At 36.7% G+C, this 11,042-nt stretch overlaps 1 protein-coding gene across 1 annotated transcript in view; it reads left to right on the top strand.

Moving 5' to 3' along the window:
* LOC101590583 (vomeronasal type-2 receptor 116-like) overlaps window positions 1–8,699 on the top strand; it is a 13,913-nt gene extending 5,214 nt beyond the window's left edge. The window contains 7 exon segments of the mRNA XM_012512919.1: window positions 2,701–2,977; window positions 3,353–3,419; window positions 3,422–4,158; window positions 4,878–5,105; window positions 5,734–5,854; window positions 7,778–8,131; window positions 8,134–8,699. Of these exon segments, the coding sequence (XP_012368373.1) occupies window positions 2,701–2,977; window positions 3,353–3,419; window positions 3,422–4,158; window positions 4,878–5,105; window positions 5,734–5,854; window positions 7,778–8,131; window positions 8,134–8,699 (2,350 nt within the window).
* The last annotated feature ends 2,343 nt before the right edge of the window (window positions 8,700–11,042 follow it).

The raw sequence follows: 11,042 nt of genomic DNA, 5'->3' as shown, positions 1-11,042 counted from the left end.
ATATATATATATTTGTAATTAGTACAGGGTTTATAGGATCTCACTATGTAGATTGGACTCATAGTGATCCTCCTGTTCACAGCTTTCCAAGTGCTGGGATTATAGTCACGTATTGCTACGCCCAGTATCAATCATGGGGCAGGCCCAGGGATCAAACTGGAATATATTTTTTATAAATATGTGTACTCATTTAATTTCAGTTTTCACAAGAGTTTACTTTTCAGTATGAGTAACAATTTAATACTTAGTGAATTTCTAATTATCTTAAAAATAATATAAATTTTATTATGTAAAGATGATTGATTGATAGATGGTAGATAGATGTTATTTTCTATAATTTGTGCCATTGTTGCATTGATATGTTTAATTGCTTTTTCTCTAAATAGCATGTTTCTTTTTTCTTCTAAAAATCTCAACAATTAAAAAATTTCAGAGTACTAGTGCAGTATTTGTCATTGATATAAAATTATGTCATGTAACTTTTTCTCTAGTGGCAACATTGTTAAAGTTTTAAAATGTTATATTTATGAAATATATCTTTTAAGCTTTTCTCTCTATACCAGAATTTTAGGGCTTTAAAAATGTCTAATGTAAGTTTTGTGGAAGTTTTTGCTATATATATATTTTCCTCGAAGAACTTTCACTTACAAATGTTATATTGGAAATCTTTTCATTACAATCTTTTACTTAGCTTTTGATTGGTGCTAGTACCAAAATTTTGTTTTTACAGGGGAATAGTCTTATGACTAATGAGAAAACAGTGCCTACTTCTCTCTTCAATTTTTTTTCTCTACTAACTTTCTGCATTTGTATTGTACAATTTAGAACCATCAGAACAACTTTAATTCTGATGTTGACAGATAAATCTTGTTCTGACCATTTTTCAATGAAAATTCTTTTGATATACAGCTTTTTAAAGAAGTTTCTCCACAATTATTCAAAGGAGATTGTATTTTCTCAACAGTAAATTCCGTGTTCTTTATAGAAATCTCTCAGGAGGGGAAGGGCCAAGCAATTTTCTGTGCTCTGAATCCTTGGAAGGAGGTTGACTCTGTATTCCTGACCCTCATCCACCTTAATCACCACTTTATTCTTTAAGCAAAACCTAAGTTTTATCCAATTTAATTTAATTTTGAAAAGCATAAAACAAACAAACAAACAAACAAAAAAATAGAAGTTGCAAAGACAGAAATGGGAACATACTGCTAGGGAACATACTGATATCTCAGTAGAATAAGTGCCTTCCTGACAAGCAAGTGTTCTGAGTTCAATAACCGATACTGCCAACAAAAAGAAAGAAAGAAAGAGAGAAAGAAAAAAGAAAGAAAGCAGAAAGAAAGAAAGAAAGAAAGAAAGAAAGAAAGAAAGAAAGAAAGAAAGAAAGAAAGACAAATACATATGTTACAGATCTTCAGATCAAGGTTAATAGATTGACAATGGTTCTTATATTATCTATTTTTTTCAAATGTTGAAAATATTTCTACATGTTTATTGGATACTTATTCTACCTCTAAGAAGTATCCATTTTGGTTGCTCATTTTTTGATTGGGTCTTTTAGTTTGAGGGGGTCTAATTTTTTTTGTTCATTATACAAGTCAAAATAGCACTGATACACAGTCTCAGCCAAGAAAAATGCCCATCATCTAAAATGAATCCTGGTGGTGGGGTGGGGAAGAAGGAACTCTTCTACATTGTCCATGGAAATGCAAACTAGTATACGGCAATTTTGAAAATCAGTATAGCAGTTGCTCAAGCAATTAGAAATAGAAATTCCATTTGACAGCTAATTTCTTTTCCATACATTTTCCCAAAATATTTCTGTTGCTCATATATACATATATAATTGTGTGAGATTAGACTAATATTGAAAAATATCACTTGCTTTACAAAAATTTAAATATTTTCCTCATCTTTACATTTTTTTCTATTTTTTTCTTCTAAATGTGTACAGCTACTACTGTTACTTATTATTAATATATTTTCTTTAAAATAAATTTTAAAAAAACAAGTTTTGATTTCAAAAAATTTCAGGTATAGCTTTGCTTTTATCTTTAGCTGGCAAACACAATTATGCATGTATATGTACAGACAAATGTAATATGCTACTGTCTATTTACTTTAATAATTAAATAAAATGGTTGAATGTATGTATTACAGTGTGACTTCCTCACGTGTATGAGTGGGAATAGAAAATTTCTTGGTTTGTATTTGAATCATAATCATAAGGAAATATCTTTTTCCTAGATTAAAGCATATAAACAGAAATGGATCCCTGTTAGTATTGAATACTGTATGTAATTTAATAAATATACTACTTTTCTCCTTGAAAACTGTCAGGATATTTAAAAACAACAATTTTAAAGACATTAATAATATAATTTATATGCAAATTTTCCTCTGAATGTACAGAGCAAGTTTATATTAACTGTAAAATGAATAGAATGGCGAAACAACCCTGCTTGGATTCTGTTAAGGCTACTTACTGAGCTCTTTCATGAGAAATTTACCCCTGTGATTCATTTACTTCCAATTATCTCCTAAATAGTCAATCATCATATCCACACTTGGGTTGTAATTGTGTGTGTGATGAAAGAAACAAGCATTCAGCTCATAAATGGTGCTGGACTGGATGTGAAGATGTTCATTGGCTAGGTCGTTTCCCTAAGGACCTCCGTGCTCTCTGTACATGCTCACACCCAGCAACTACCTGAACTACCTGGCCTTCACTTTTGCTGTAGAAGAGATCAACAGGAATCCTCATGTCTTACCCAACATTTCTCTGGGCTATGAGCTCCATAATTTCATTTGCAGTCATTGGAGGATACTCGAGAATTCCTTCACTTTGCTCACAGGACAACATGAGATTCCTAATTTCATCTGCAGGAAAGAAAGCAACTGTGCAGCAGTACTGACAGAAACGCCCTGGGGAGCCTCCTCTCAGATCGGCCCACTGCTGGAGCTCTACAGATTTCCACAGGTTAAGGTTGATGGGACAGGAAATGAGGGATGCACATCCAGTGTGCTTCACCTATCTGGAACATGAGGGGTTACAAGTGAGGTTGGGATGAACATGTTTCAAAGTGCACAATGAGCCAGACTCTGCACACAGACATGTAGTAAGATACACTTAATTTATTTTCTTTTCTATTTTTGGATTAAAAAGGAAAGAAATATGTTGCTGAGATGTCTGAGTGCTTGCGTTCATTAAAAAAAATTCTGAGGGTGCTGAGACACATGGGAAGAGCATGTATATCTCCTTCTCCAACTTGGAGATGTCACTCAGCACACTTAGGACTACTACAGTACTTCCCGTAAACACTCATTGTATTACACAGTTTTCTTTTTCTTTAAGGTTACCTTTGGCTCATTTCCTCCCACCCTCGTGGACAGCAGTCAGTATCCTTCGCTCCACCAGGTGGCCCCAAAGACACATATCTGGCCCTTGCGATGGTATCCTTAATGCGTCATTTCCACTGGACATGGGTGGGCCTGCTCATCACAGAAGGTCATAATGGTCTTCAGTTTCTCTCAGATATAAGAACTGAGATGTACAGAAACAGAGTCTGTGTTGCCTTTGTGAAATTGATGTCCAGTGCGGCTGTGTCTCATATTTCAGTCATAAAGCAACATGACATCCTGAGTGCAGATACGTTATCTGCCAATGTGGTGGTCATTTACTATGACCCTGATAGTCCAAATGACGTAATCTACAACATAGCACAAAACTTAGTGACATGGAAAGTCTGGGTGACAAACTCACAATGGCATGCTGATGTGACTGGGAGAGATTTCCTACTTGATCCATTCCATGAGATACTTGTTTTTTCACACCACCATGAAGAAATTTCAGGTTTCAGAAATTTTGACCAGGAAGCTACCCCTTTCAAATACCCAGAGGACACTTACCTCACTATGTATTGGTCCAAGAATTTTGATTGCTCATTCTCTGAGTCTGACTGTGCCTTAGAGAACTGTATACCTAATGCCTCTCTGGCTTGTTTACCACCAAATCGTTTTGACACAGCCATGAGTGATAGAAGCTACAATGCTTACAATGCCATGTATGCTGTGGCCCTTGCCCTCCATGTGATGCTTTTTGAAGTGGTGGAAATGACACCACTTAATAAGAGAGAAGTGATGATGTTTTCTCCCTGGCAGGTAATGAGTGTGTCTTCCCTTGGATGGCAGGCAGTGTCATCACGGTGCCTCTCTCAAGTTATTCTATGTGCTTCACCTAATTGTGTTAAGACTATTTCTTCAAACCACTAGACTTTATGCACCACACTTACTGCTAAGGAGTGAGTTCTTGAGATGAATTGAAAAAACCCTCCATCAAGGAGCCACTGGCAAGGAGGAAAGACAAGGCAGTTAGCTCCTTGCTCTGCCTATGGGTTGTCAATGCCTTGCCCACGTCAACATGCTCCATGTTTGTCTTCAAGGACAATAGGAAAACCTATATTCACTTATAAAATTAAATGATGTCAATCCTAAGAGTGCACAGGTTTAAACGTCATTTCCTGCTACAAAATCTTGATGAACTCATTGTGTTCCTAGATGCCATGTGCATAGTCACATAAACAATGGAAGTTGTAGGCTTTAGGAGCTTTTTTTTCCAGTGTTAAAGTTTTTCCCTAACACAGCTACAAACCTTATTTAGATCAGCTTGCATAGAATATGCTTTTTTGGAAACTGATAGACATTTCTTGAGCATGGGAACATGTTAATCCTGAGACATCCATGAGCTCCAATTTAGTAGATTCCAGTGCTAACATTGCTTTTGGTAAAATGAATTAAACATGCTTAGGATCTTTCCCTCATGTGTGTTTTGTTTCTTTCTCCCGGAGCCCTGTTCTCATAGGATAATGTGTCTCTTTTAGCTAAATCCCTTTCTGAAGAGCATCCAATTTACCAATCCTGATGGGGATCACATGAATTTAGATGACAGAGAGAAAATGGATTCAGAGTACGACATCCAATATTTTGGGAATTTCCCAGAAGGTCTTAGACTTAAGGTTAAAGTTGGCACATTTTCTTCTCATGCTCCACATGGCCATAAAATGACTTTATCTGAGGATATGATAGAGTGGGCCACAGGAGTGACAGAGGTATGTTGTACCTAATCATGGCACACTTAACGACAAGTAAGCTAAACACTGACAGACTTTTTTAAAAGGCAGTACAAATTGGAATTACAAAAAGAAAAAATTACAAGTGATAGAGAATTTCACTTAACAAAGTTATATGAATTTCACAGTGTTTGTTGTAATACATAGTGTTGTCTTCCAACCAGTTATTCATATTATCAGATATCTGCATGTACAATTTGAAAAAGAAAGAAAATAAGTATAAGAATTTAAGAAGAGAAAAAGCATAAACAGTTGAAAAAGAAGACAATACAAATTAAATATTATCTTCTCCTTTCCATAGACCAGCAATGAGCAAATGTGCACTGTCACAGGCTTTGTGCCACCAATTTTGCTTATACAATGGTAATATATGGAAATTGAATGACAAGAATGTTTTCAATTTGAAAAGAAAATGTTTACAAGTTTCTGCTGAGTTGGAAAGTAATGCATACTTAATTATAATTTTTAAATACATACTTCATATTATGTAATAAGTTAGGTGTTCAATTGCATAGCTTTGTTGATGTATACATAGAAATTGAGCTAATCACTCTTGCTCTGAAGAAACAAATGTTTAGTAAGTTACCACTGTATATTTCTCCTTTAGACTCCCCGCTCAGTCTGCAGTGAGAGCTGCAGCCCTGGATTTAGAAAAAGCCCTCAGGAGGGAAAGGCTGCCTGCTGTTTTGATTGCATCCCTTGTGCAGACAATGAGGTCACCAATGACACATTTAGGAGAATGATGTGAAGACATTCTTCCTTTATGTTCTATTCACTCCTTCCATCCAGTAAATGTAAAATACCTTGAAGAGGACACAGATGATAGAAGTCCTCCTTTGCATATCAAATTAGTTGCTATACTGAATACTACTATCTTGTTGAAAAAGATCTTTTTTTCCTTTGGAAATGTGCTTGAATTCATTTTCCTTTCATTTTATTCTTATTCATATGACTTTTTATTTTGTTTCATTTTGGTTTGGTTTGGATTTTTTGCTTTGCTAGAGTGAAACTAAAATGGGTTCTATCAATGGTCTGTCTCCAGCTATTTTTATTTTTATTACGATACAGGACATCACCAATTTGCCTCAGACTGCCTCAAAAATTCAATAGACCTGGTTCAGCCCACGAATTATCTGGAATAACACTACACATCACCACACCTGACTACAAAAGAATTATTTTCTCCAGACAAGCCTTATCTTACTACCCCACAGTTTCTATGTTCCATATCCACTGTGAAGTTTAACACAGAGCAGTGTTAAAGCCAATTTTTTTACAAGTTTTGGAACCACAGCAAGATTACAGTGAAGACAAGGGCAGGCGATTTCATTCTCCTGGGGCTGATGCTATTTTTCACACAAAGCAGGTGCTCAGAAACATTAAGTTTAATTGGAGATAGTGACATTGATATACAACATACTTAGAATATAGTGCAATCTAATTTTAGGTTTAATCCTGTTCTCCTGGAATGCACAGATGAGTGGGGAGATAGCCTACATCATGGAATAGAGTCTGTACCACAAAACGGTAAGGATGATATGAATAATAATAAAGGATTGAACAAGAGATTGTATCTACATTTCCAGAGGGTTTCATAGGCATTTTTACAGAGGTGATACTATCAGAAAAAAATAAGGTACATCAATCTTTTCGGTTTACTTTCAGTAGCCAAAATGTCATATTCACCATTCAAAGAACATTCACTCCTCATGGAATATTTAAGCATCCTAAAGAAAAATGGGCCATGTTGTCAAAACAGACATAATGAACATGAGGACAGAAACACATTCTATAAATATTATAAAATCTAATGTTGAAGAATGTTGCACACCATTAGTACCACTTTGGACATATTTAACTTTGTCATAAATCATGACAAAGTACAATCATCTTTCCACTGAATATTTATTAAGTTATTTTTTGTGGCTGATATAAATTTTAACTTGAAAATACATGTAGTATGAATTTAAATAAGCTCCGAAGTACAATGAGACTGACTGTGTATCGAGTTATTCTCTATATTCCATTATATAATTTTGTATCTAGAAAAAAATGGAAAAGTGAGATGTGGTGATGCATGCCTGGAACTCAGCACTGTGAGAAGCTGAGGCAATACGATCTTCAGTCAGAACACAGCTGTGGAAACAAAATGATTACAGAGACTCTGTCTCAAAACAGTTACACTCAAAAGGTTTGAAATTTTATGTCATCGTTAATTATTTTTATGGGTTTTTTTTCTGTACGTTTTAGGGAAAGGTCTAGAGGGTGTTCAGGGTCTCATCACTAGATTGGGCTCATAGGGATCTGCCTGTTTACAGTCTCCCAATTTCTGGGATTACAGATCTGCACCAACACAACCACTCTGAATCGCCATCTCAGATCGCCTGGGGACGGGGCTGGAAAAACAGGCCAGGGAATTGAACCCCCAGCCCCTGCGCCTGCTTGCAGGTGCTTTAATCTGCTGAGTTATTTGGCTGGCCCTGTCAGTATAAATTATGAGTTCAGTCCTACCTAAAGAAAAAGAAAAATGAAAGAACAAGAAAAATTAATAAGTGAAATTTTAGTTCAAGCAAGTCCAGAGAACCTCTGGGGATGGGTCTGTAAAAATAATAAACAAATAAATATAGGCAAGTGAAAGTTTTAATTTCTGCCAGATATGGAACAGTGTGGGAAGTGTCCAGATCATCAGTATGCAAACACTCAGCAAAACCACTGCCTAAAAAAAGCTGTGACTTTTCTGGCTTATGAGAATCCTCTAGGGAAGGCTCTGGATGGCATTGCCCTGAGTCTCACTATTCTCACAGCTGCTGTGCTTGGGTTGTTTGTGAAGCACAGAGACACTCCCATCGTCAAGGCCAACAACAGGGCTCTCAGCTACAACCTGCTCATCTCCCTCACCTGTTTCCTCTGCTCCTTGCTCTTCATTGGCCCTCCCAACACAGCCACCTGCATCCTGCAGCAGACCACGTATGCACTTGTGTTCACTGTGGCTGTTTCCACTGTCTTGGCAAAACCATTACCGTTGTGCTGGCCTTTAAGGCCACTGCTCCAGGCATAAGGATGAGGCAGTTGCTGGTGTTAAGGGCTCCAAACTTCATCATCCCCATCTGCTCCCTGATCCAACTCACTCTCTGTGGAATCTGGATGGTGACGAATCCACCCTACATTGACACAGATGCTCACTCTGAACATGGCCACATCATCATCATGTGCAGCAAGGGCTCCCTCTCTGCCTTCTACTGTGTCCTGGGATACCTGGGCTCCCTGGTGAGATTCACTGTGGCTTTCCTGGCCAGGAATCTGCCCAACACATTCAGTGAAGCCAAGTTCCTGACCTTAAGCATGCTGGTGTTCTGCAGTGTGTGGGTCACCTTCCTGCCCGTGTACCACATCAGCAAGGGGAAGGTCATGGTGGCCATGGAGGTGGTCTTCATCTTGGCCTCCAGTGCAGGGCTGCTGGGCTGCATCTTTGTCCCCAAGTGCTACATTATTTTGGTAAGACCAGAGAGAAATTCTCTGACTGGAATTAGGGACAAAACACATTCTGAGAGAAAGAAGTCTTCTCATCATTAATGTGTTTCCTAATATACAAAGAGGGCCGGAATTCAAAGCTGAACCATATGTGAAGTTAGGTACGCTGGTCCACTATAGGGCTCTTATTCTTCCTAAGTGATGCAATTTCTTTTACTAAAGCAACCTGCTCCAGAGAGACTATTGTCCTCATCTTTTTAGGTTGAAATTTTTTTCTGAATATTTTTCTATTTAAGTCAGAATTCATTTTGTTGCATCTTTTATACCATCCAACTTATCTTTTGTTTGGCTTTCCTAATATTTGTTCTCAATTTGAAGATATAATAAATTCCTTCCTGTATATTACTGTTTCTCATTTCTTTAATATATTTTTGATCTTTTCTTTTAAAGGAATGTACTTTTTTTATATCCCCTTTTTTGTTTTGTCAGAGAGCGATGTTTCATTGCTGTTAGAGAAACTGTATTTGGAAAAGTCTTCAAAGGACCTTTTCATTCTTAATATTATTTCAAATATTGTAGGTACTAGCATTCCGCAAAATATCCCAATATAGTTCAACAGTCCATAATAATAGTGGGCTATCAGCAAAATTGGCAATTGTCAGAAGCTGTTGACTTGAAACTCTTATAGTTCAGCATATTAATATTGCATTACTTTTTATACATCGTGGTTATACTTTTCTGCTCCTTTATAACTAAAAATGCAAATTTTTTGTAATGAAAAAAATATGTATATACAAAATAGGACAGTTTTACAGCTACTTTTTCTTACTTCAATAAGAATAAAGTTTTGTATTAATATTGTTTTAGAAGATATCATGTGTGCATCTTATCTTCTGAATAACCACTATGCAGATACCAATATGCAATGTATTATTTATTGTAACTGTCTTATTAACTTGTATTGAAACTTTTTTATTGCTATTTTATTTTCTCATTAAAATGAATAAAAATTAACAAAAATCACCATGAATGGGGAAATCCATTATAAAAATAAATGAATGTACTGCTTTCAATGTACTGAATTTAGTACACTTTTGTAGATGTACTTATAATTGTGTTCTTGCATTTCTGTTTTGCATTTAGTTACATTATTTGTAAATGTATTGACTATACTTATTATCTATCTTAAACGAAAAAAAGAAGAGCTCTCCTTTGTGTTTTTGAGTATACATATGTAAGAAAAAGAATTGGATAAAGAAATGGATTGAGAAAGTGGTTATAAACATGTGTAGATGGAAGCAGGATGGTGGGTGCAAATCAGTATTGAAGGCAAAAGGTTGAATAGATCTCAGGGATACATCACTGGAGCTCAACAGGAAAGGAGAGAGTGGGAGTAACACAAAATTTGGAGAGATAGAGAGTTTTATTTTTTGTTTGTGTCTTCAGATGTATCCAATATATTCCATCAAATCTTCAACACATTTAAAAGACAAAACATAATGAAGTGTCATTACCCCTGTGTGAAATATAGAAACATAACTGCCCCTCTTTGTGTTCCTCTGAACTCTGCAAACACCCTGCCCCTCATGTGAATGACTCACCTGCTAAAATACATTCTAAATTGCCTGGGCTTTTAGCTTCCTTTCCTGTGTCTCCATTTCCTGTTTCCATGTGCTTGGGCTTCTGTGCCTGTCACCTTCAGTCCTTTCCAAATAGCTCCTGCAAACTGGTTCCAAATGTTTTCAAACCACAGGGGCAGGCACAGTGACAGCAATGCCTCCAGTTCTATGGCAGCCAAATCTGTATTTGTCACTTCTTCATTGTTGAGGCAAAAAATTGAATACCTGTAACATATAGGAAGAGTTTTGTTCCACATCACTGATTCAGTTGAAGATTAGCAGGCTCCAAGGCAAAAAAAAAGACATGACAGAAGAAAGCTTTTCAACCATGACAGCCAAGAAGCAAAGAGATGAGGGGAAATAAGGGGGCCAAGGACACAGATTCTCAGGATTCTGCAGCAAGCCACCTCCAGTCAGGCCCCATTGGCTAACAGAACATATAGGTACTAAACTCACCTGGAGACGAATTTACTGATGAACACAGGGCCCCATGATATAATCACCTTTGAAGCACAAGATTCTGAAGGACACATAACAAAGGTTGTCGGAGCATGGGATGCAAGGGCAGTTGGAGACCCAACTATATATCGCAAATTGTTCTGCTATACACACAGGTGTACATATATCACTGTGATATGATGTGTTCAGTTATTTTGGGAAAATTCCCAGTAGGTGAATATCTGGATTGAATGGAACTTCCAGTACTAGTATTTTTAAGGGGTCTCCATACTAATTTCCATGATGGTTGCACCAGTCCACATTCTCACCAGCAGTGGAGAAGGGTTCCTTTTTCCCCACAGCCTCTCCAACATTTGTTGTTGGGTGA

Source organism: Octodon degus, unplaced genomic scaffold, assembly GCF_000260255.1.
Source record: "Octodon degus isolate 3935 unplaced genomic scaffold, OctDeg1.0 scaffold00290, whole genome shotgun sequence".
Lineage (NCBI taxonomy): Eukaryota > Metazoa > Chordata > Mammalia > Rodentia > Octodontidae > Octodon > Octodon degus.
The sequence above is the reverse complement of the archived record's forward strand: the minus strand, read 5'-3'. Positions and strand labels throughout refer to the sequence as shown.